The sequence below is a fragment of the Antedon bifida genome, chromosome 2, assembly GCF_963402885.1.
Source record: "Antedon bifida chromosome 2, ecAntBifi1.1, whole genome shotgun sequence".
Taxonomy (NCBI): domain Eukaryota; kingdom Metazoa; phylum Echinodermata; class Crinoidea; order Comatulida; family Antedonidae; genus Antedon; species Antedon bifida.
The window spans coordinates 10,701,039-10,729,013 of record NC_136227.1 but is presented as its reverse complement, the minus strand read 5'-3'; the positions used below and the strand labels follow the sequence as shown (position 1 = coordinate 10,729,013).

The 27,975-nt window shown below is 33.6% G+C and overlaps 2 protein-coding genes across 2 annotated transcripts in view; one reads left to right on the top strand and one right to left on the bottom strand.

Moving 5' to 3' along the window:
• Positions 1-4: 4 nt before the first annotated feature.
• On the bottom strand, positions 5-27,975 carry LOC144835075 (uncharacterized). The gene is made up of 17 exons (XM_078690099.1): positions 27,811-27,975; positions 19,157-19,292; positions 10,938-11,067; positions 10,359-10,428; positions 9,411-9,602; positions 8,796-8,922; positions 8,091-8,219; positions 7,520-7,617; positions 6,684-6,805; positions 5,620-5,756; positions 5,106-5,357; positions 4,396-4,536; positions 3,774-4,037; positions 3,106-3,192; positions 2,598-2,816; positions 1,622-1,855; positions 5-1,035 (listed from the first exon to the last, which is right to left on the bottom strand). The coding sequence occupies exons 1-17, from the start codon at positions 27,910-27,912 to the stop codon at positions 905-907; spliced, it is 2,571 nt and encodes an 856-aa protein (XP_078546225.1). The 5' UTR covers positions 27,913-27,975; the 3' UTR covers positions 5-904.
• The window catches only part of LOC144835071 (beta-mannosidase-like), a 109,083-nt gene continuing 86,368 nt past the window's right edge, over positions 5,261-27,975 (top strand). Inside the window, exon 1 of the mRNA XM_078690094.1 lies at positions 5,261-5,372. The gene's annotated coding sequence lies outside the window, so the exon portion shown is untranslated. The remainder of the gene's footprint in view (positions 5,373-27,975) is intronic.

The following is a 27,975-nucleotide window of genomic DNA, read 5'->3' as shown; positions in this document are numbered from 1 at the left end:
GTAAAAGAAAATTAACATCAGTAAAACTAATAACTAAAATGCGTAAATTTTTGTTATTGTTGAGATTGTTTGTACAGATAAACTATACTGTACAGCCATTGCATAAGCACTAATCTAACCATTAGATATACATTTATTACATTTATCTAAATGCAGCAATCTTTAAAAACTCTAAATAATTCATTCAAGTCAATAGTGTTGTAGACTCGAGAGATTTGTACGCAGTGTTGAGTGCAGCGTGCCATATTGTTCATTCTTGCTAAATAGTGGCTTTGGTCTAACATTGTAATAATTGTATTAGACACATTCAAATACTGTATTACAGATGTTGATACTACCCAGGATTTCTATGTATTGTGAATACTGAGCTCGTATTCAGACAATAATGTATGCTATATAGATACATGGTACATTTCTTGTTACAACCCATGTGTCCATTGTCTATTGTGCGTCATACCAAATTATTTCTCTCTCAACACCAACTCGGAAGAATTTGCTATAATCTGCAACAATGTAAATGTATGTATTTATAACTTATTATCGTACGTCTTTTTGATTGTAAACTATTGCTTGTAACTGCAGATATTATTGCTCTTGAGGTATAATTGGTTGAAGAATTTCTTTCTAGGTCTGTAGCAAACTATACGCTAATATAGTTTACCACCATATTGTAACCATTTGCGTATCCTGATTGATATGGTTCTTTTTGTACAGTCCTCATTTAGAGATACTTATTATGAGGATGTTGATATTAAAAGTAAGTTGTGAGTCTACACAGCAGCTAGGTACACAGCCCAATTTGCTTCTATCCACAGTTCGCACTAATGCAGTCTTCTCTTGTTGAATATCGTAAGGTGATAAGCAAATAATATCGTCTGAATTAAAATTGTTGTTTATTAAACGTTTACAATGTTTCACAAACTGATTGTTGTAAACTAGTACACGGCCATGTTCGCCATCGACCGTTCGGTTTCATCGAAACACATTTATGTTTAGGTCTTCTATTTGACATGATTGGTTCTTGTGCAGCCCAATCTGAAAACGAAATTATTCATAAATATGACGTTTATAAACCACTAACAAAAGCAATAATTATTTTATTATTATCATTGCAAATAATCCACAGAGTCGCTTTGTGCGAAGTTGATTAATTCATAAACTGAAAGTTAATATTCGAAATATGCTGCATTATTTAATAATCTTGATATAGTGGTCTAATAATATTTCAACTGATTATTGTGTGCATTGTTTTCTCGTTTTTAACGAATGTGGGTTTGGAATTAAATTTCGCATTATATTTATGTGTACGCTGAAGCTGAATTATACCCAGTTACATCTGACGTAAGTACTCGTTTGATCTAATTTCCGTGTTTATTAACTCTCAAATAATTCTGATGTACCTCCGACAGGTTTCAGAATGTCGTTAGACCAGGAAAGACTGAAATGTCACTCTTCCTGGTTAGACAAGCGCTTCCCATTGAGGTTGGTGGGGGTCTGGGGTAGGGTAGACCTATATCGGAACAAATATTTCAAATTACCAAGAAAGGGCCAAGAAAATGATGTAGGACGAAAAGCGTAAAAGACACGTTTTATATTGATATAGTATGTGTATGTTACTTACTTTGGAATGTACTTAAAGCGCCATTTAAGTGAGAGTACCAGCCTCGTTTTCGTCTGCTGTATCTTATATTAAGGAATGAACCACCGCTCGATATGCTTTGCATGTGCTTGTTCTCAGCAATGCTATTACTACTCGCAAGTACGGCTCCCTTGGAATGGCATTCCTTTTGTGAATCTTTAAAGTTTCTTTCTGATTTTACTAAAAAGTAACACCTTCCATCAAACATATGACAATCTGAAAGCAAAAGAGTATAAATAAACATGTAACGGTAAACAAAGTTTTGGCAAATCTTCTCAGTAGAAAGTCTAATTGAAAATTAAAGGATAAAATTAGGGATCAAATTTTGAATGGAGAAAAAAACTTTTAAACTGTAGACTGATATTGACCAAAAGTTACAGATGTCGGAAAACATTTTTCAGTAGATCAGTTAATGAATATAAGTATTAAATAAATAGTTTTTTTTTTCAGAATGCGAGATACTTAATGTAATTTTCGAGCGAAAAAATGTGTTTATTGTAATGGAAATAGGGTTAGGTTTTTATGATTTTGGATCAAATAAAATCCGTCAGTTCACCAATCAATCAATTCTAGAAATGTTCAGGATAGTGTCTGAGTGGCCTTAGGTTTACTCGGAGTGAAATTCCGTGAGGTTTTTTGGTGGTCATTCTGATCATTTTATCTGGAAACTTCAGCCGTAAATCAAGTACCTGTTCATATGTACAGTATATTGGTCTGTCTTTCCACTTGATTATATTAACCATGCCGAGAAGGGATTCCAAATCTTGATGGCTCTCAAATGGCTTTAACAGTCTTTTATGACCAAAGAATCCTACCTTGTACAAAACGAAGGTGGCACGCACGAAGCAATGATAAAAGACAGAAAAGAGTGAGACAACACGCCATAACTTCTCGCCATTTTCCATGTAATCTCACTCTTCCATTATAAAGGGTACTTTTTTCAGTACTGTAGGCCTACCTGTAGCGTAAACTTGAACTTCACACAGTTCAATAGTTCCGTGTTTCTTCTCCAGTTGAATACTAACATATCTACCGAGTCTAGAATGACGACAATTCTGTGTCACTTGATGCTTCGAGTCTAGATCTGATCTGGTAAGACCTACATTGCACTTACGATTTGAGCGAAATGCATTCGACTCGTTCCCAATACGAATAATCGCGCCCACAAGAGGTCCGGCTGAAATCATTAGGAGAGAGAGAAAATAAATAGTTTTTGTATCGATTACCAGTTTTATTTCATTTAGTTTGTATTATTTTCTTGTATTTGTCCTGTACATGCACAGTATATTTATTTATTTTGACAAAATTAATTATTGAATGAATGTTATGCCTATTGTTTAAAAAATAAAATTGAAATTTAAGTGAAATTGTATGCAAAAAGGTATGATAAAAGTTGTACCTAGCACACGAGTATCATTGCTTTTTTAATGGATAGTAGTTAGTGGTAATAATGTAGTTCTACTTACAAAAATAACCTTTCTTTGTAATTGTCAGTTTATTGACAAGTAGTGTTTTTCCTAAATCAACTTTCCACCAAGGCTCCCATTGGTGACCTGCACAAAAACAAGTAAACTATATTTCAATACAGAACTGAAATCTAATAAACTAACGCCACACAGCATTGTGAGAACATACGCCGTGAGTTTAAAAGTAGCCGTCTTTTCGGGATGGATATACAACGGTTTAGTTTCTATCAAGAGTTACTTTATAATAGCAAAGCTTCTCCTGGACGTCTTTGTGCGACTCTTGTATATATACTATATAATATAATTTCATCTGTGGTTGCGACATGATGAATCCCCGCCCACTAAACATTGACTGATTTTCCTCGAATGTTTAGTTAGCAGAGAATTGAGAATATTTACATTTTTAGTACTACTATTTTACCTCCAAATATTATGAAATACTGGTAAATTAAATAAAGTGAGTAATTTGGTACCATCCCCTTTCCTCCATTATTGGAAATACCAAATTTTACGGCTGTATAGGCAACTACTATATTAATTTATCGCAGCCAATCAGAAGATCAAAACACTGTTACGAGTTCCTATCTTGTCCTGTTGTTAGGTTGCCTTGAGCAGTGAATGAAGAATGAGTGTGATCAGTGTAATAGAATTAAACTTTCTAAGCTTACGTGTTCGACTACAGGCTCCTTTTACAAACGTTCTTGCCCAAAAGTTACCATCGACAGCAAGACTAGCATCTGCAAGAGTACTGCTTTGCGTGGCAGGTTTATTAAGAGCTCGAGAACCAGCACATATCTGAAGATTGCAACTGCGCATTTCTACACTGCTTCCGTGGCAAAAACCTGGTAAATTGCACTGACGTGTCCGTTTTTGTGTACCACCATTACACGTCACTGAACAACTCTCCCATTCTTCCCATTTTTGCCAGTTAGCTGTTACAATAATGGTTATTACAAATTAATACTTTGTTTAGGTCTACTTTCTTTGTCTTAAAAAAATAGATGATTATATCTATGGAACAAATAAATAGCTATCTATTGAGAATGCGCATACTTACTGTTAAGGTAAATTTACACAGACGAGCGGTAACACAAATATAGAATCTATGGTATTCAACGGGGGGGGGGGGGGGGTTTCCGCTCAGAATAGATACAGATTATACGTGGGTAGACAAGGTACGCGGTTTTCCGCTTACCGTTACTGTTCGTCTGGTAAATTCGTTTTTTTGGACGCAAAAGTACTGTGTCGTGACAACAAAAGGTGGCTAATATTTGTTCATATTTCACCTACCTTGTACCGTTCTTGAAACGTATGTCTCACATATTGTGGAAATGCCTCGCCTGCTGCATTTTATGTTGTTCCATTTCCCGTAAACACTGACAACAACACATCCTGTATCAAACTTAGTTGGTTGAGTATATTTTGTCCAGCCTTTTTAATAAACACAATTTATAAAAAGAATATTGATATTATTTTATATTTTCTTCATCGAATTCCTCTCCTAGTGTTGTATTTTGAGTGTTATCATAATTATTATCAATATATTGTTTGTAGGTTTGCATGGCGAAATCAAATATTGATATAAAGTTTTCGGTACAGCACGTATATTTAGTTCTGGAAGGAACAGTTGAGTGTCTCAAAAGTTCTTTTCAGAACTAATATACGTGGTGTACCGCAAACTTTATATCAATATATATGTATAATAATTATTTACATGAATGAATGACAACCTAATGACAAACATGTACGAATAGATTCATTATTACTATTACTGTTACGTTATTATTGTAATTAAAATGAATTGAAAATAGTCATCATCAACGTCACTTAGATTTAACAATTACCATTAATAATGCCCATCAATAAATGTATGCTAATATATATATTCTAACTATACTATTATTCAAGTACTAGTTTTATATTCGTAAATTATAATAGTCGTAACAATGTCACGTGTGTAGAATGAAACAAAACAACCAAACTTGAATTTGCATAAATACCATTGAATGACGTATATTCGTTACGAATCCATTGCCACCTATCTCTGTGATTCATATAAGCCATTCCAATCCAAAACAAACGGCCGATTGATCGTTCTCCGAAGCGTAATCTTATGAACTCGTTCTCTTCTGCTGAACTGATGACAGGTAGGTTCCCGCCCATAAGTTGACAGAGATTGTCTGCTTCATGCCAGGCTAGTTGTTTATCAATGAACGTATAACAGCTTCTTCCAAGGCAGTTGGAATAATCGACTAAATAGTAAAAAGGTAGGCCATTAAACATTTTTACAACATAGCGACATTTTAGTGCAAAGGTGTCCCTCTCAAAAAGAATGTCTTGTTACAGTGATTTCCCTCCAACTAATGACCATTTTGGTATGGAAGATTACCTTACATTAAATACCATTTTGGTACATCATCAACGCAAGACAATTTCAATAGAGTTTCTTTCTAATTAAAGATCATTATGACCGATTGTTTTGATGCTGTTAAAACTAAATAAACAATATCATACCAATGGCTGGGTCTTCATCATATATTCTGTATGTAGCTAGGAAACCCGTTGATTGAAATGTATAGTCAGATTTAAACCCAACTAGCATTTTGTTTTTTTCTGAGATGAAATATTTTTGGTACTTAAATCCACACATTCTGTAATAGGACGACAAAACATTAATTTATTTACAATGTAAAAACAATCTACAGTAGGCCTATGGTTTTTAGAATACCTTTGTCTCCTTTTTATTTTAAATTAGGTGTTATTAATTAAAAAACAAAATTACAGAAACAACATTTATTGTAATTGAATATCGATCATAGCATGTCGAATTGGAGGTGTGTGTGGGTGGCAGATTCAACTATAATCGTTTCTAAAATAATAAATGAATTGCAGTATATCAAATTTAGTGTTCTGTGCCTGTGATGATTATAGTTAATAATACATTAATCATAAGTATACTGTTAGCAGTTAAACATTATATTCCGAATTGAATGATTCGTTATTCTTTTTCTTTGAGCGAGTGAGTGGCCGAGCGGTTAAGACAGTGGAACGTAATTATGTAGCCATAACATCGACAAAAAGCTACTCGCTCCATGGTTCTGTTGGTAGAACAAGTATTCTCTGATAAGGATTGTAACCCGTAGGTCCAGTGTACACATCTAGCTTATGCGCACTTTAAAGAACCTAGTACATCTTTCGAGACGAGTAGGTGGTTACCCCGGTGTACCAGTACACACACAGCCACTGATCATAACTGGGCCCTCTGGGAGGAGTCCAGTCTTTGACTGAAGAGGTTACCCAGCATAAATAAATAACAAATTAAATTCAACTTATATTCAAAAAGCTTTTTAAAATGGAGAAAAAAAAAAGAGGATGTTTTTAAATCAAAATCCTATTATATATACGGAAGGATAAAACAAATGCGGCCCTCTCTAGATCCGGCGGCCATAGTCTATTCCAGATCTGTCTGCTGACATGCTATGTTTGCCAAAACGTTTTATTTTTACGACAATTTTTGTATTGATTATATTCCATGAATTAGGCCTATACTAGAAAGATAATAAAAATGAAGGCTATACCTTTCGTGATTATCTTCGTACATGTTTTTAGTTCTAACGCTTACAAAGTCACGTTTGCAATCACGTGAATCCTCTAATGAAAATGTCTTGAAAGACAATCGTATTGTTTGACCAGGTTTTGCCTAAAAGCAATTGACATGTTTAAAGAAACATAATATTTAAAATAAAGCAATTACACAAACAAGATGATTATATTCCGAAGCACGCAACAAACTAGTAACATATAAATCCTTCAGTGCCTGGATCTCAACGGAGATACAAATACAATAGGCAGAAAGCTAATTAAAAACGCTAAAATAACTTAGTCAGAAAGAAAGTGCCAATCTTTAGAAAACATTCAACGGTCAGACGACACAATGTAGTTACAAACATAGTTACAAAAATTATAAGAAATGGCCCAAACGTTGTCTGTAAACATAAAAAAAGCGCAAAAGCGGAATTTAATTAATGCATTATGTTAGGAAAATTATGAGAGAAGTCAAACCTTCTGGCCAATTAATATATATTTACATTCATGTATAATCCTGAACTTTGTAATTATTGGTAAACGCAAGGCAATTAGATTGCATTGGTAAACGTTTGTATCAAATCAAACACAATTATTAGTAATAGGCCTATTAGGAAATTAATTTTTAAAAGAAGTAGCGCAGGCCGTACTGTAAATCTGTTTAAGGAAGGCAATCTAACAACATGACACTGATACCTTGACAGTTTAGTCAATAGAAGACATTTTAAAATTAATTTAGTACTATCAAACCAGTTTAAGAGTTACAATCTATTATAAACAAGCATACCAAAACAATAAGTCACATATCGTTATTTATTTAGTTACTTACCTCAATATACCATAAACAATCGCCATTATTGCTGTATGATTCAGGGTAATTTGGAGATGAAAGTGTTCCAGTCGAATCGGTCAGTTTATACCTACATTCTACAAGTGCAATATTTACAGTTTGAATTGGTTTGATCTCTATGTTTTCTTTGATAATTCACTATGCTATATTTTTAGAAAATGTTAAAATTATTGAGATATCTATCTGATTTCTAGTTAGCAACTCCAGGTTTCAGAGGTTTACTGTGTAAGCCAGTGGCTGTATTCTATTTCCTATCTAAGTGAATACAATATTAATTATTGAGTTAAGTGAAATACTTAATGGAAGTATATCTCACTTGTACTTAAGTGTTATTTGTGAAAACGGCCACTGGTCTACACTCTAGCAAAGTTTGAAAAAACTTTTTGCCAAACTCTGGGTCTGCTTTTCTAGTGAAGACTACAGAGAAGTTAAGGTTATGCACGTGTGCGTAAATCTCTATGAGCAGTAGAGAAGTAAAACATTTCTGAGCATTTGATTGATATGTGTGACTTTACTTATTTTGCATAAAACAATATTGATTGACTCTTACTATTTTCTTGATGAAGCTCTTCAGTTTCTTCGCATAAAAGGCCAGTAAACCCAGGCGGGCAAATGCACGAGCAGTATGGATATGGGCCGACATACCCATTATTCTGACACTCCTTATAGGCACAATCTTCTGCAAAACAAAGCCATTATTGAAAATTAGGTTTGATTGGAACACCGTGGAGCAAGTCCTCCATGGGCACATACATTATAAAGACCGTGTTGTTCAGATTTCAATACAGAGAACCCCTATTAAGAGTACCCCCTCGTGGACCCTCAAAGTGACCATTAATAGCGTTGTGCGCATATCTAATAGGCCTAGGTCCTAAATGGAATTGAATTAATAGTGCATAAAGCTGATGGGAACAGTAATATGCAGTACTTGCAGCAATGGTTTTAAGAAAACAAAATGAAAAAGCATTGCAACTACAGTGAGTTATTATCCCACCAAGGCGAAATCTAGACAAGCGACACTTTATTTAGTCATGTCAAATAAGTTAAATAATGTAATTAATATTATTTTACATTTGACAATAAAGAGATATGTAAATTCGCGAACATTACTGCGAATTTCTTTCTGTAGATTACAAGCGTTCTAGTGCGCCTTGGACCCATTTTGTGGAGAAGTAGAAGAACTAAATTTGTAGTCGACTTCATTATGTTAGTTCAATTGTTTACTAAAGAAGTCATCAAAAGAAATCAGACTTACTATTGCAACTGTACATTCGGTTAACCATCATAGCGTCATAGAACGTAACCCCATTAGTTGGTCCAACATCGTATTGCAGCAGAGGGTCTCGAGATACGACAGTCGGATTCGAGTTTACACTAAAGCTCTAATAAAATAAAATAATATATTATTAATCACTAAATACAAACAGAAAGACAGAAATATTGCAAGGTCTCCAATTTACTTTTCCAATTTTACTATGGATCTTAGTGAGATCAAGGTAATCAAAGCTGAGCTCGCCAATACGTTGTGGAAGCCAACGATTGGCCAATGGCAAGTCACTCAAACTTGTAGGGCAGGCAAAATCGGGCGTCAAACTTCTCCAGTTGATCTAGGAAAGCGTAGTGTCCTGTTGTTTGATTGCCTTGGTGAGATCAGGCCAATAGCAATTTAGAGATTAAAGACCATCATTCGAACACTTTTTCGAACTTTCGGACCAAATAAATTAATACAAATATAGATATATTAGGGCATTGCAAGTAAGGGGCACCAGTCAAAGTTATGCGACACAGAAGATGTAAGAATCACTTCTGTGTCACATAATAACAATGTCCCAAACGGCACCACATACAACGATGAAAGTGTAGTACTTACATTTCTTTTGTAATGCATAATAGAATTGTAGTCGTATGGTGTTGACGTCAATGTCGAGCGCTTGTCGAAATTGTACGCCATGTTTTCTTGAATATTTAGCCATAACACCCGAACATGTTTATCTCTATCTGCTCGTTCCTGCTCGTGGTGTAACCCAATCGCATGGCCGAGTTCGTGAAGCACTGTTAAAACCTAAAATAAATAGAATATATTATAGCTGTGCTTAATTAGGATTCATTTCTGTGACTGACTATGTGCATTGTTGTTTCTGTTATATGCCATTTTAGCTATGCTGATGCCCTCTATCGGAAAACAGTGCTTCAATCGTGTCTGTTGTGACTCCGTTACACAAAACCTATCGGAGTTGTGTCGGAGCCGAGACTGTCGACGGAGGTATATCGGAGTTATATGGGAGTTTACGACACAAAGATACAGCAAAGTTAAGCGATTACACGAACACTTACGGCGTAACTATGTAATTATACTAACATGCATGATTAAATCTAGTGCGTATGAACACATCTTCCTTCTCTTTAGTTAGTGGATCATTATAAACAATTTAGTTACATGTATAAAACATAAAAAAAGAAAAAGGAAACAAAATCAAATGAATAAAAAAATATAAAGCTAGAATCTTTTGAATATTGCATTTAAAACCACGAGAAAAACAACTTCAAATTTATGTAATGTTTTTTAAGTGCATACTGTAAGTTATAAGAATCGCAATTAACTGTAAAATGAGAATTTAAAACAGGAGGAACTTAATGCAGGGAAACTAGTGTCAGTATCACATGACCGCTGTAAATATTTGTACATATTCAAATAGATAAAATAAAGTCCCGTTTTCACTTGACATAAGCAAAACGATTGTGCGAGCACAGGTTGTCAAGTGTGCAGTGGAGGGGTTATTAATCGTTTAAAGTATTCTTTTGTAGCCAGTAAGCTTACATTAGCACATTTTTTACCAATAGAAATAATTTGTTCGCCGTTTCGTTTGGAACCAATTGATGAAGAGCATCTAAAAGATAAAAATAAAAATACTAAACTGTTTAAGAGGCATGGAATAAATTTCGCATGAGTCTCTATTTTTACGGACTCTGTCTGTTATCAGTCATATACCCTTTTCACACTTGCAAAAAGTAACAACTTGTAACCAGGTTTGCAAGGTGTGAATTTTCTGGAGATTCTCCAAAATTATGAAAACAAACCTATGAGAGGCCTGTTTTTGTTACGAGATGTCCTGAGTTGTATCTGCGCACACGTGTATTAAACTGGTAGTAAAACTGACCAATCACACTTATCAAATAGCGCACAACTATGCTTTCTCCCGAGATTTCTAACTGCTCGTATTCGTGTATGAAACGTCTAATAAATCAAGATCAAACCTGGTTACAACTTTGCAAGCGTGAAAAGGGTATTAGTAGTTTGTTTCTCCAAAACAATCAATTAATTGCACAATGAACAGGACCGTTATGGAACGAAATTTCAACTCTAGTAATCTTTGGAAATGCTTTTTTTTTTACTTACCCGTTTCCTGGAACAAATGAAATGCGATGAGAATGACCAAGTGATTTTTCAGTTTCTTCGTTGTAACTAACAAACCTCAAACATGTTTTTACTTCCCATATCTTTAAGCTTTCTAAAATAGAATCTTTTGCTGAAATAAAATAAATTATTATTATTGTTATTTATTATTGAATACCAATACATAATATTCATTATTTTACATTCAGCTCCTGACAGCGGAGCTTTCCGTATTTTTACTGCAGTATGTATTCTACCGTGGTGTTTTTAGTCGTGTGCAACGCGACTCTACAGCTCACTATGTCGGTCGGTCGGTTGGTCGGATGGTCGGTCGGTCGGTAAAAACTAACTAAAATTTGAGCACTCGACTGCAGCCATATATATGGCCTTGTTTCTACAGCAACACTGTATCCAGCTGTTTCACTAGCAACCGAATATTTTTCCCGAGTATGTCCGGAAGTCTAATAACTTCTGCTATGTAAACTTTTGCTACCTGTTCTTCTGTTTTGCCAACTTCACTTGGAGTTGGGTAGTGTTGGCTCCCTCAAACCGTGCTGGCTTCCCCAAACCACCACTTTTAAGAATTAACTATCCAAAAGATGTATTTTATATATTTCATAAATACAAACACTCACAGTTTTGATTTTATTTCAGTAGGCCATGTCCTGAGATTCCAATTGAAAGTAAATTGATCATTAAAACTTAGAACGTAATTGTTATTTCCGAAGAAATAAACACTTAATTACGATGTAACCGCAAGAAAATTTCTAATATAAACGCATTATCTCGGGTCGCATTAGAATAAAATATAAAAGTTTCTTTTGACAGATTAATGCTGTGAGATTGAGTTATAAATCTAAAAACTTACAAACAAGGAAATGCTATTATATATGAACTCTATGTGAACCTAAGGCCAATCCCAAGGAAATAGCTTAAAAAGCTTATACATTTCAAACTGTTTACTTCTCAATAATGTCCAGTTGTTGATATATTAGGCCAGAGGATCATTAGTGTTTAGGGTAAAGTTATTATGGTGTTTGAAATATTAATGATTGTATAAAAAGTGATTTGCAGACTTTATTCATGAAGTCTAGCGTTTTTATTCCCCATTTATTTAAGTTGAACTTTCTTTAATTCCCTCGTTTCCTACAATAGTCGTAAACTTTGGAGGTAATTGTCTGCATAACGCGTTAAGTGGGTTCCTTATTATTGCCACTTGCGTATCAAGTTTGAGATTATTTTTTAATTGAGCAAAGCGTAATCCATGGTTGTTAGTAAGAGATGATATGGCTGTACAGGAAGGCCCCTTCCCCATTGTGCAAGACAATGTATAGGACATTATAAGTAAAGTTAAACACTTAATTAGGCCCTCTGCGCCCATAATTTCAAAATCTGAATCTGCCAAAGGGGTTATTAAAACAAACGGTGTACCTTGTTCTTCTAGATAGCACTGTGATACAGACGTGTTTGCGTAAGGCCAAATTACAAAGAAATTGGTGAGAACATTTTGGAACGATGTTCCTAATAATTAGGCCTATGGTCAATGAACACTGCGTAGCGCTAATTCGACCATCTTACAATACGGATGGGAATGGATCAACACGACACTCTAAATAATACTTAACAGGTCTACTAAATTACAGTAAATAATTCTTCACAGTTCATATAATGCCAAAAAATATGGAAAAGAAGCCCACCGCGAAAAGAATCCCATTTTGGTTTGGAAAATGATCTCGAAAAAAGCCAGCTCATCTCAAATCAAGTCCATTGGAATTCTTTTCGATGTATTTGAATAAATTGAATAAAAATGTATGATCGTGTTAAATAAATATATTAATGATCTTACAATCCTTAATTATCAACCAAGCCTTATATTTTATAGTACTTTGATTGCATTTTCTTCGTGTGCGCTTCTTGGAAAAATTGGCAGAGAATGTCAAAAATCATATATTGCCGTAGCAATTCACAGCATTTATTTTAAAAAGAAGTCCCATCTTCAGTTTGCAAAAGTAATCTCGAAAAGAAGCCCATCTCGGAAGGAAGCCCATCTTGAAAAGAAGTTCACCCAAAGAGTCCTTAGGCTTAAAAAAATAAATATCCCATGGGCTACTTCTCGGGGTTTACAGTATTTTATAGTTAAATATTGTATTTGGGAGCACCCACGCACGTGGGGGGTTTAGGTATTATTCATTGAGAGGTAGCGATTAGCAGAATACATGCCTACTTATCTTACGATTACTTGTATCCCCAGACAATGTCACACTTACTATTTCTCAAAAGCACATTTCCCCACATTTACCCCAGAGTTGTACTTGATATATCCATCAGCTGTTATATCTTATATCGGACAACTTGTCACAATTGATCAGCATTACATTTAATCAAAACTATCTGCGATTGGCTAATACTTTTAACTTGTGTTTATATTAGAAATGATTCCCATTTATTTAGGTCTTTATTGCAGTTGAGTCTACCGATTAAAAGATGAGTTTGCACTTGTTGTTGTGGTTGATTTAGATTTTTTAGATTTTGTTGACGTCATATGTCTGAATATCGTTTTCCATAACCTGAAAAAATGTCTGCGGCTGGCTAATATTAATTTTATTTCAATGTTTATTGTATGCACCTTTAGTGTTTGTATCTACCGTCTGACATATTTATTTATTGCTGATTTTAAAGTGATTCACGTATCATTGTATAGTTATAAGCAAATGTTTAGGTATTCATAACGTTTACGCCTACCGTGCGTATTAAATACATAACTAGACTGTTTGAAGTGAAACCTTATTATTATATTGATCTATCGAACCTTGTTTTGTTTTGCTTTGTTTTTATAGATTCCTAATTGTTATAGTGTGTGTATGGGTCTTGTCAATTGTCCGAATTGTGTAGCATTATAAGTCTTGAAATACAATTGCAAAAATGTTAAATTCTTAAAATTAGCATTAAGTTTATGATTGATTTTATGTGTTTAACTTAATAAAGAATCTAACCATCGCGAAAATATCTTGTATGTACTGTCTCAAAAGGTCATTTCACGTTATTCCAGACACTTACTTCCCGTGTAAAAACGCACCATTTAGGGAAACACTGCCAATCAGCACTTGTTTAGTTATTAGCTACAAATTGCGTAGGCCTAGTAATTAGAGAATGCCTATATCAGTTAGTCCTGTCAGATACACTACACTGCAGTGATTTTATTTTCTGGTACAGGTGTAGGACCATCGATACTACTTTTACGACTAGCAGAATGGTCTAGTTATCTATAATACTTGGTTTTCGTTGTCTTTTTTATCAACATAAGCGTAGGTTAAACATAGTAAAATGATGTGTATTTATTAGGAAAATGCATTTTCTGTTTAAATTGTCCTTTAGAGTACAGTAAAAATCAGGTATGAAATTGTCAGAGATTGACCGCAACGCCATTCTTCCGTAAATTAGTTTCGATCCAGTGAACCCTAAACTATTTACAGAACGAACCTGTTAACAGATTTGATTTCTTTTACCGTGGAGCTTAGGCAACAAAACAACATTTTCAACGCAACGTATTCATTGCTGGTTAATTCTGTCTAATCATAAGAGGAAGTTATCTGTCCTTTTAATGATTATTGGCAGGGGCATTGGTGTGTATTGTGAAGGCTGAATAGTCAAACCCACGTTAAACGTCTACCAATTATATTCAGTACCATCATTTTATCAAATTTGTATAGGCTAAAAACCATACAACTTATCAAATTCCCACTTGGACGCTACGAAACTGAATTGACCAATCACAAGCGACGAATAATACATCGTCTTTGGTAAATTCACAAAAAAGATGCTGTATTAACAAATTATCCTATTTATATTCTATGATACTAGGCAAATATTATGTAGTATGTGGAGATACATAGTTACACAAACATACATTACTGAGAACCATCTTAGCGGAGAAGAAAGTTGTGTCTGTATAAAGTCACGGGATATTCTCCTGCATTCACTTTTTAAATAATGACTTGTTCTTATCTAATGTTCGTCTATTAGTATTAGCCTGCAGTTATTTCTATTAATCTTAATTGCACTGGGTGTATTATCGTGTATCCTAATAATATTGTTATACCTACTTTTACTTGTCTAATTTAAATTCAAATTGGAAATTAAGCTTATTGATACCTATTGGAAGTTATACCCTTTACTTATTACTGGCTTCATTTCATATAAATAGTTAGATGGAGCGGAGGAGCCTTAAGTAAGGGAAAAGCACAAATTTTAATTAATAGGCTCCTAAAATTCAAGCTCTAAACAAAACAACAAACTTCATAAGTTAATAATGTTGTCTAATTTCTAAGATGGTCATCTGAGAGATTGGATGATAGGAGAGCAGCAAGAGAAGATGTTGTTGGTGGCAAAAGACCATTATGAAGCACCGTGACGAATGCCTTACCTGGCTAAAGGACGGAATGTTTTCGATGATGAACACTATATTACTATTTTTATATAGCCATATTTATTACAACTTGCATCAACTCTCTCCATCTGTCACCACTAAACGAGAATTGTCTGTTTTAGCGTATTGCATCAAGTCAGTACAATAACCCTCATATTTTACATTAATGACAAAACACAAGGCGTAATTCAGTTTATTTTGTATAATTGAAACAATTTGGAGAACAGCACGAACCTGAAGGGAGTTCATGCAGCGAATAATAACTCAAAAGTACCGCAAATTGCTCCTAGTTATATATTAATAGCCTTTCATATAACATCCAGTGTTCGTTTAAAATTAGGTATTTAAGAAATAGATGATCAAGACGATATCAAAGTCTTCTGTAGTTCTAGTTCCATGATGATTGGAATAGATTTTGTTAAAATTATTACTATATCCAAACGTTATTTTTTGTTTGTTTTTGCTGGACTAATTATGGAATGTGTAGATATATATATATCTGTTATATGGGCAACCATTCCATTCAGCTATTTTTAAACTTATGATTGCCGTTGATTGCCGAATATCTGAAATCCCGAGATAGAAAGAAAGTTATGACGTCTATACGATTGTAAACGATCTAACATCGCTTGCCACCAGAATGACCGCAAGTTGGAGACGTAATGAACGACTCAATCGTAAATTAATATTTATAAACAGTCTCCTGGTGTTTTTATATAGTTTTGCCATACCCAGATGTTTCAGGAGCATATCATCTTTTCATTTTCAAAGTTAGTATTCAAAAGATAACTATTCCCCTAAAAAAAGATTTTCAAAAAATTCACCAAAAAATCGAAAGTTCGTCATATTGGAAGTAAATGGTTTTATTTTGTATTTATTAATTAAAACTACAAAATGACCTATTAACAGTGTCATTATTATTATTCTTTATTTTTCGCTTTTTCAAGAACAATAAATTGTTTAAACAGAAACGTTGACTTGATATTTTTCCTTGTTCAGGCATTCTTGAAAATGCCTGGAATGTAATAGAACAACTCTCTGAAATATGTCATTAAATTACGATGAAACAAACTAGGCCATTGTTTTGATAGTAAGATTTATAATGTTGACAAGCGAAAGCTGATAAATACTTGAATCCAACAAATTAAAATGATTTACACACAAATTGTACGCGTGCTATAGTACCGATTGTATCTTGTACTTGTAGGTCTATTCCACGTTGTCAACAGCATTTTAGATCAATCACGTGACAAAATACGTATTATACTGGTAAAAGTACATGAGATAACAATAATACTCATGAGACGACCGTATTTGGCAAAAAACACACACACAAAAAAAACAAATAGAACTTAGAATCGTGACAAAAGCGAGAGTGACAAAAACAAAGTTTTGTAACTTAGAAACGTCAGGGCGTATCCGCATTTCCCGACTATTATAATCTCTCCATAATCATACAATCTCTACATAATCATACAATATATAGGCATTATTTTTAATGTTAGGCAAAGTTTTTAAAAGTTACTGTCTTTAAAAATGCCATATACTGTGTGGCCTACACGCGAATGCATGCATTTCAATTAAAACACCAGGAAATCCCCTGATCCATCACTTACAATTAATACTTTATTATACTAAAATTATGATTAAATGATACTCCACTAAACAAAATTATATTGTATTGTAAATAACAAACGTGTTCACTCTCAGTACTGCAAGTGATGATCTCTAGATGAACCCGGAATATTTTAGGTCAGTAAAATGTGTCGTAAAGTATTAATTATGTATTTATAGTCTGTCAAGTTCAAGGTGATGGTCTCCGACGAGATTTCATGGCAATTAAGGAGAGGGTCAATCAAAGTGTGTTGGGACCTACATTCGTATTATAGTTATCTCCAAATTTTGCTTTAGGCCTACCGTGTCGTAATCGAAATTGGAAGGATTATCAATCTATCGTATTTATGACATTCGTCCTACAGGATTATGGACATGTAGGTCATTTCCTCGCAAATACGCGTTTGAGATCAATATATTGTCCTATGCATCATATCATGGTCCAATGAGGACTTCTCTTCTAAGTGAAAAGCGCAGACAATCTTAAATCGAATTGAATGCTTGATTCTCATTAGAGACGCAACATAAGGACGTAACGCAACGTAAGTGATTTGACCAATCACAAGTGATGGTTATTCGCGCTGTCGCTTGTCATTTTCAAACACGCTTGCGTTGCGTCCTAGTGGGAACCAAGCATTAGGCCGCCGACGCCGCCGAACGTCTATGCCTTTTTATCATTTTCAATTAATAAAATGTATACGAAATATAAAATAGCATTTCTTTATTGAAAGTTACAGCTGATATTGTATGGTTTGCGGTACACCATGTAATTCCTTAAAAGGAAGTGGCAGGTAAAATAATTGTGTGTCTCGAGTATTTTCGAGTAGACTAAAACAATTACAACCTACTCCGCAAACCTGACTTTACTGACGTTTCTTCGTCGTGCGAACAATTATACTGATGATAACGTGTCATGATGGCATCTTTATAAGAGCAGACAACACTTTAGTCTAGACGGTGTGGTGATTAGGTATAGGTAGGTGCACATTTGGGCACAAATAGCGTGTCATACACTTTAACTAAAATCAAGATTCAGACAAAACATACTTGGTTCTCGTATATGAATTACTAAGAACATGAAAAGGCAATAGCGAGTGGCAAGTAAAACAAGTACTGTACCCTCCAAGAGCAAACCCAGCAACTGTCGCCCCAGGTGAACACCTATTTGTGCGTTCAGATTAGTTTTAAATTGATAAGTTCAACATTTTAGTTATTAATGTTGTCTTGTATTTTTGTATTTGTTTATATTGTTTATATGACAATTTAAGAAAAGGCAATTAAACAATTAAACTTTACATTGTAAGTCTCTACCCAGGCAAAATACATCTTTGGGTGAACCACACTTAGGCCTATAGGTTTGGTTAACATCAGAACGTCCTTATCCACTTCCCGTCCGTGTGATAAAAAAAGGCCAATAATGTAAATAATTAGTACAAGGAGTTTCGGAAATCCGATCAGAAGTTCTGTCTAGGACAATAGGTTTTAATGCAAAAACACCGATTATTTCAAGAAATTAATTATATCTTTGGTCATTGTTTTATGTAAAGTAGTTAAACCTCGTGGTGGTGTACAACTATAAATCTACGCTAATTTAGAAACGCAAATCACATCTATCTTTCCTATTTCTATGATGCATCAACGATGACCAGATCAAGGGATGGACTCACCGCATCTGATTCACTCTTTGTGCATTCGAGTTATTTATTACGTAAAGTTGGCTTCATCTTAGGTCCAATTAAGTTGAAATTTAAAACTACCTCATTTGCATAATCCTGGGTAGGCCCTATTAAGTACGTCATATAAAGTCAAATCGTCGAGAATGATTTAGTGAATACTTTTGAGAATAATGTGTACATTAAAAGTTGCTCGCAGTGCGGCTTCCACTATCACTATCATCTCCAACATTAAAATACTTTCGAATAGTTTTAGTTTTAAAGTTCGTTAATTTACTACTTTCCTTTAAATCGAATGTTGAAATCTAGGCCAATAATACATACGGCGCTCGGAATTTGACCGCGTAGTAGCCGTAGAAAACGGCGCACACTAGCATGTTGGTTATCAAATGCACAGTTGCCAGTCTCTGAACGTGCAATGTACCGAAATCGTGAGTATAGATCCAAATAATTCACTGCACGTGCTACATAACACACCAATCAATTGGCAGATAAATGTAATGCCTTACCTGCTGGTGCTTGTATGATGTACGGTATAATTCCACCAGGCCAAAGTCTGTCTGGATTCAACGTTGCCTTCCTCGTACTTCTGTGCTTCACTAACAGAGACTCATTCTTAGATATGTCATCTTGTAGGCCTACCTCCTAAATGAATAATTATATTGCATATTTTATTAATATTAAGTACAATGCCTACTCCTTCACGGAAATGATAAATAAAGGCCTTATAGTCACAGAGTAAAATGGCATAGTAGATCCCGTACATCTCATTATCACACCGTTCTTAGTTTGGTTGTCTATGGTTGGTTTTGAGAGTTATTGAAACTTAGAATAATTGTTACCTCTAAATAGAAACCACTTTGTTTTTGGTATCAATACAAGTTGTCGTCTAGTTTAAATATCAAAATTAGAAGTAGCAATTACCATTGTTGTACAACATTGTAGTATTCACGTACCTACCGTTATGTACCTTGTGAATTTCTAAACCCGTGTATAAATAAATTATTGATGTCTGATTACAAGGTCACTGTATAATGTGCTAATTGCCCCACGCCTACAATTCAATTATTAAATAGTTATAGTCGAATAATAAAATCATTCAATTATTTGACATAAATCCAGGGTTGAATAATTCACGACGTGCTTGACACGTTGGTAATTTATATAGGCCTACTACCGTAATACTATAATACTATACATACTGGTACAGTACTGTTTATGTGCAATGGAAAATAGCAAATGAGCTGTAGCCCGACCTATTCCCCACTTTTTCTACACCCACGTATAACTACTGTAAATCAGTAGGGTACTGGATAATTAAACAAGGCCAACAGCCATAAGTCGCGTGCTCTCAGAAAAAAATGAACTTTCAAAAAGTAATATACTTTAAAACTTTTCTGTACATCAAAACAGTTCAAAAAGTACAGAAAAGCGATAAAACGCATATGATACCGGACCGACAGACAGACCGACAGACCGACATAGTGAACTATAGGTATAATTATAAATAAGGTATAATATAGAAAAATCAGTCACACATTTTTCACTCTTGTGCTGTGTCTCCATATACGACAAGTTTAAATAGGACTATTCGGTAATACAGCATACCATGTGTATCACACGGGGTGTCTTTATCATATACCATGATATATGTAAAACGCATGTGATACTGTATTAACGAATATTCATATGATACTGTCCTTACACACATACATTTTTCAGGACTTCAGGACGAAAATGTGAATATGAATGAATGAATGAAAATAAATGTTACATAATGGATTGATTGGCGGGATGAGCACTGCAACAAACAAACAACAAACATGTCATGCTCTACGACAGGAATAACGTGTTCCTACCGTTCAGTAATAAGATGAATACAAATTTATTGAATAGATAGTACTACAGTACAAGCTAATAATTATTTATAGATCTAATTCTTTTTCTTCAACCCTCGAAATACACGTATGATTGACAGAATTCTACTTTCCTCTAATGACGTCACGCTGCGCATCTACTTTGTAAGTATAATACTTCCACTGCGATTTTCACTTTCAAATTTTTGTCGAATTACTTTTAATTTATCCCCGGAATTTCCGTGAAATTGTGCATGTAGGCCTAGATTACAGGAAGACTGTCCTACGACATGGCCTTGGCCAAACATATATTTTGTGTAATGCTAGTAGGCCTAATTAATCAAGTTCTTCTATTTCTTGTCCATAGCTCAGATATGTCATATATATATTTTTTTGTTTTATATTATTTTCTGTCTTTGTAAAATTTGAGTATTTGCACACTTAAGCCATGATTGAGTATTATTTAGACAATTCGTTGATTCGCATAGAAAATGAAGTACGAATCGATAAGATATTAAATAATTGATCACCCATTAATTTGCTTGAAGTTAATACAAACAAACCATCATATTTTGGGTTTAACTTGTCAAATAATCTGTGAAATTGATTGATTTTAAAGTATTACTTGTCAAAGAAATGTCATGTGTTTCTAAACAATGAAATAATAATGTAAAGTTGAGAATGTATCGCGTGTTTGAAAACACATGGTGTGCTGTACCTTACTTTGCTAAGTGTTATCCGCCATGCATGCAAACCTGTAAACATCACTTTACTTATATCTTTCAAAGTGATGATGTTATGTGAGAGAATACTGCTGCTGTTTTAAGTAACGGTTTGTATGTATATTCAACTTTACGAATGTTTTTACAACGCTAGACTAATGGAAGAAAAGTTGCTGTTGAATGTAGTTCACTTCTCTATAATGAACGACGGACGTGATATTTAGAAGTTTAGGCTACCAGATCTGGAAACACGCAAACTGAATTAATCAATAAATTCATATCCAACCTAATGCACTGGTACTTTATACATATACCTGTTGTCGTTAACCATTTAAAAAAAAGGAGAAACACAGTAACGGCAACAAAATATTTTTACAATAAGCATAATGAAGTTGAGGTGTAGTGTTTTCAATTGTACGACATTATGGATAAGAATAAACTATTTTGCATCCGGGAAATTGAATTGAACATTGTATCACAGGTCTACAAATTGAAATTGGCAATGATATATGGCTTTTTTTGTTTTATTCTTATCTTTGAACTTCTGTGTGTCTTTATATATTTGATATCTCATCAATTTTCTGTGTCTGTGAATTATACATGTACACAATTTTTAAAATGCTTGTATTATTTTGTTGACATAATATATTCTTTTTATGCATTATCAATGGATTTTGTCTGATTTGCCAATAAAATTGTAAATCGTTCCAGCATTATATCATAGCTGAAGAATTAGGTCGATAAATGAAATGTCAAAAATATGAAATATGATACATAGAAAAATGATAGCGAAGAAACCCTGTGTGTGGCAGTAAGGGCATGAAGTTATCAACATTGTTAGAACGGGTGTAGATATTGAAATATAAAAATAAACAGCTATATCAACACCGGCTGTAGTGTTGCATAGATTGTATCTTTTGATAATATTTTTTGCATGCAACAGACCAGAAAACCATACTAATATATTCTTTATTTGAAGGAATGAAAGAAAAAATTGAAAAACATTGGAAACTGACGTACAAAATACTAAACTGAAGAAGACATTATTTTAAAATGGTACGCAAATGTATAGGCCTAACATGGTATCATTACGAAATAGATTATTGGTACGGTATCGTGAATAAATCACGAATGAGAAGGGAGCTTATGTAATTTTATGGGAGCTAACTATAAGAAAATATACCAAGCTTAGCTAACAGAAAACATTAGTCATTACTGAATTTACATACAAATTATTTTCCATTTTTGTTGAAACCTTCAATAAGGGAAATTGATAAATTAGGGGACGTTTGATAATGGCCTTGCAGTGAGTGTGGAGTGAGGAAATACACGGCGAAAAAAAATAGTAATTGAGTTCCTATGATGATTTAAAAAAAAAATTCAAATTCATTGTTTTAAACTTGGTGCCCCTCTTAAACACATCGCAATGACGTAGGCATACGGCAAGTGAGTTGACCGATCAGAAGCGGCACTTCTGATGATCCAGCGCATCCTGATTTGTCAGACTTGCGGTGCGGTCATTGGGTTGCGTCAAGTGGGGCTAAGCTTTAATGATCAGTGCTAAACTTCTGTAATATTTCAGTGTTTCTTGTTTTCTTGTTTACTGTATTTTGACAGGAAACGCTACATTTCATGTACAAGTATAACTCCATGCATTATATAGTTGGCACCCCTTACCATGCTATTTAATGCAGTCTCGTATCTTGAGCCAGGTCTACATTAAATACGAGAAGTAGGTCGATGAATGTATTCACCACCAAATTATTCCGACTTTCAAAAGTTGTTTTTATTCAATTCTTAAAGCCTGCATAAAATGGTTTGCATGACATTAATACAATTTTGCCCAATTTATTCTCCTTATTTGACAGATTAGCAGCTGTGAGCAATCGCGTTAAACTGTACGATTATTTTGCATTATTCTTTGTTAGTATAATTGAGTGAAAATAGTCCAATATCCTTGCAACTATTCTTAGTTGCTTGGATCAAGTCATGTGACAGGTACCCATGACCTTACAAAAAAGGATCATACTATTTGGATTAATTTTGTACATTCGTTATTTATTTAAAATTAAAATTAATCCTAATTCATTTGAATAACTGTTACAGGCGGTGTGTAAATTTATAATCGATGGTTAAAAGTAGTTAATTTATTGAATGATTATTTTGTATTATTTGTTGTTATTTTAAACGATTGGGTAGAAATCAATTAATATCCTGGAAAATAAATTATAATGCAAGGTAACACGACACAGGTCTCCTTATAATTCACACAAAGAGAGTCATACCCAAAAAATAAATTGTAATGCAATAATGTGTACATTTAAACAGTGCTCTTGGGGTTTTTAAAAATATTATAGAACATTTGAGATATGTGCTGCGTCATATACGAAAGTCTATATAAAATGATTTTATTTGCAGTGATTACTAATTGTAACATCCCTAAGAGGAAACTGTTGGAGGTTTGGTTGGATTTTATGCTGTCAAACATATTCCTTGACGTTGTAGTTGCGACTTAATTGTTTATTTTGTTGTATTAATATCCGAGTCACTAGTCGCAATTTAAAGGTTCCATAGAAACGTAAATATGCAAATAATATTGACATATATATTAATATAGAATTAACGTAGCAAATTACAAGCTATCCTAATAACACCCTATGAAAGATATCATTTAGGTGTTTTTATTTTTAATTACTGAAAATACCAATTTTTTTAGGTACGAAAATCTAACGTGAAAATACACGTAATATGAATAGAAAATTTCTGAAATTATGTTCGTTTTGTTTGTTTACACGTGCATCATAAGGTTGGCGTAACATACGCCTGTGTGTGTGAACAAGGCAGAGGCGTAGTTATCGTACATCGTGACTATGCATTATGGGCATATGTTGAATCTGTGAATTGTAGCACTGTGCATAACATTCGCCTATCTCGACTTAATTCTACGGCTTTCATTTCGTTAGCTGCTCCAGAGAACATTGATTTATGAGTGTATCACATGAATAAAGTTACATGTATTTAGTAAATCCAAACGACTTGTAGATAATTTATCAAGAATAAGGCACGTTAGTCAATACATTTTGAATTCGCATATTATTATATATTATTTGAAATCTATATTTTAAACATAGCACGTTTCTTTAACAAAATGTAAACAAGAAAGTATGTACAAAAGTAAAATTCGAACTGAAATGTCGCAATAGACTTGCCAATTCAGTAGGCCTATTAAACAATTATTATATTATATTATTTAAAAACAATATATGTAAGTATTTTGTTGATAAAATAACGCCGTGTTATGTAGTTGGCTTACGTACGGTAGATAATAGTTCAGGCCTACATTCCATACAACTTAACTAACCATTTACTTTATTCAGGGTGATGTAATTATCAATGAACCATGTAGAGTGTTTACCATTAAATGTCCAGAATAGGAATGGATACTGTGACAAGACATGGCTGAGTTACAACCGTTCCTAACGCTACTACACAAATATGTTATAGACCTACCTCTATTCCCAAAGGGTCATGCGATCTCTGTTCATCCATTCATGGTTTTTTTTAACATGAAAGGTACCGTTACCAGCTGAAAGGGTAATTTATTCCATACATGATCTCTACCAAAATATGAAACCCCACAAGGTCACGACAAATACGTTAACATTTTGTTTGTTCTTTCCTTCCACGTGATAAGGTAGATTTTTATAGGTTTTTCTTGTATATTGTTATTGATTGATAGTGACAAAAATGAGTAATCAAAGAACGAACGTAGTATAATTTATGCGAGACAGATTTATGAGAATAAGCTACATAACACATTCTATTATCCGCTATTCCTAGACGTTATTGTATTATGTTATGAATCAAAATAATTTTCCCTCGTCAGCATAATATGGTGACTATTAAAAAAAATAAGTTGGAAAATATTTGTTTAAATAAAAGTTGAAGGTAGATTATCAAGTGTTTTTAGAAAGACAATCATCAAAAATACTTTGGTGAAATTGAGTGTTTGTTTTATAGGCTAGATTAATTAAATAGTTGCATTATTTTGAAATTTATTTCTAGTAAAAAGAAGCCGAAAGTAAAAGCTGTGTAAAGAACAACAGAACCATCAAGTTAGCTTTTTTTTCTAAGATTTTTGAAGTTTATTTTATTAGTGTTTTATAAAGGAATGTTTAAATGTATTAAGTAATATCTGGGTTTTAATACAAATAGTGTTACAAACCAGATGAATATTTACAATTAATTTAATTTATGATCAATGCTGATCAGTTCTTACCTTTGGTATTGAAGGAACTACAACCTTGAATCTAACTTCAAGTTCAAAGACATCGAAGTAAAGACCCGTACGATACGCGCGCACGATAAACAACCAAAACCCCCAGTCATTGAATTGCTGCTGATTTCTACATTTCTTCTTACATACCTTTAACTGACGATAGATAAAACTGACAGACGAAAACCCAGTCATTTGGGATTCAGCTCTATTGTTTCCTGTATACTATTAACAGTTGAAAACAACTTGCTACAGATAGTACTTCCATATTTAAGAAGCGAGACATAAATTGTCTGAAAGAATGTGTACTAGACAGATACAATGTGGAACTGGATAACTCATGGTAGATTCTTAATTTTCTCTAATAACGCATAGACACGCTCGTAAAGCAAATACAAGTCCATAATATATTTAATAATTTACCATCATCAAAGGCACAAGGAGGAAATTTGCTATGATGTTTTGTTTTACGGTCCCCTTATCTACTTTCTCCACAACTACCCAACTATGTATTTATTGTTTTAAGTTAAATACTGTTTTAGTAAAATAATTTGGTTTAAAAAAATTCACAAGAATGGGCTAACACTTTTGAAAAATGCAATTAAATTCGAAGTTAGTTAGTTAGACCCTCAACTACTGTACCCTCACTATTTCAAGGTCCTGTATCCACCATTAAATTCCCCTCACCACATTTTAAAATTGTTATCGGCTCTTATTAAAGGTTCACGGATAATTGAGTTTATACGCCTACAGATTTTGTTTTGCAAGTTACAATTGAGAAAAGCCATCCTTTTTACTACTAAGTGTTATATACATTGTAATTTTCTTGACTTTTCAAAATACGTTAATGAAATTAGCCCTGGTGAAAGAATAGTGCTTTCCGATTACTTTATCATAATTTTTCCCTGATAGTTACGTAATTTCCGATATTCTTTATATTTCTCAACGAAGATCAGTCTTATCGTGTTTACAAAGTGCAACGTTGCTGTTTTAAATTACGTTTCGAATTTGTTTATCTTTATCTCTGACAGGTATATCTTAACAGATATATGTAAATATCGAGTTGTGCTTTTATATATTAACATCCCACCGCAAGCAATGATGAATGATGTGTTTGATTACGATTTTACTATATGCTAATGCTTTTTAATGAATGTTAATGCTTTCTGGATTAGATATAAAATAATCCTGTCATATTAACTTACTTATATTTGCACTTTTTATTCACGATATTTATTCCCATAATACCGAATGTGTTAATTTATTATAGTTCAAAATAAACATTAACAAATGTAGTATGAACTCACATTAAGGAGTCATTCAGTTGGTATTCATGAGTTAAGTGCAAATGGTCACATGTATGTGATAATGACAAGACGTGCATGTACATCTATAATTAGCAATGTTTTTATAAAACTGAAGAAGTCAACATCACGACACCAATCGCCCTCATTGCTACACTACGGTAATACCGTATTTATTTGAGTATTATGGCCCTGGTGCGTTTGTTCAGAAGGGTTTTTTTAAGGGGGTTATTCAGGACAGGTGTTTATTTTTTTGGTAATATGGTAACATATACAACACAACTAATGTCAAGAAGTGATAAAATACAGTAAAAATGGTATCAAAATGCTTTAGGTGATATCATTATATTGAATTCTACTACAGATAGAAATTCTGTACGTTGTAATATTGTGTATATACATGTGGCGGGGTATTATTTCGAGCAAATAAATAAACGTACGTGGGTTTATTCAAGGGTGCGGGCGTTTTTTCGGATAAATACGATATTTATGTTGTAACTATTCTATAAATCAATTATTTAAATTTCCATAACACCTAGTAGCTAAATCCAAATGTCATAAACATATACGGTAAATTCTAAATGAAATGAAAATGCTGTTGATACTATTTTTATGTTTAATAATAACACATTATATTCGAACTTCATAATTATGTAAAATATTTGTTGAGGAATATTTTGGCCAAAATCTAAAAAAAAAACAATATATGTCGCGGTAATGTGGTGTAATCAAGATTGTCTGAATGCTATTTTACCAACCATAGCCTTAGGCAGGATCCAGACATTACAATAAATTGAATAGGGCTTACATACAGTACTGCTACACATCATAGTTAGATAGCAGGTAGGCCTATTATCATAATTATTTATCATTGTGTAATAACATTTTGAAATACATTAAACAAACTTGTGTTACATAACAAAAAGTACATCAATTGATCGAATAGTCACTGTGCATTCGTTATTGCATGAAAGTTGAAAACATCCAAGAGTAAGTTGAACTTACCGTTACATCCCGTTCTATATGTTGTGAGAAACTGATTATATTCCCAGAGGAGAAAAACGGCAATATAATAATGTGTAGACACAGCAGTAGGAGGTCCATCATATAATAAGATGCTGAGTTACACCCGCTCCGAGAGTCTTTAGCCGTCCTCCCTCGACCATGGTT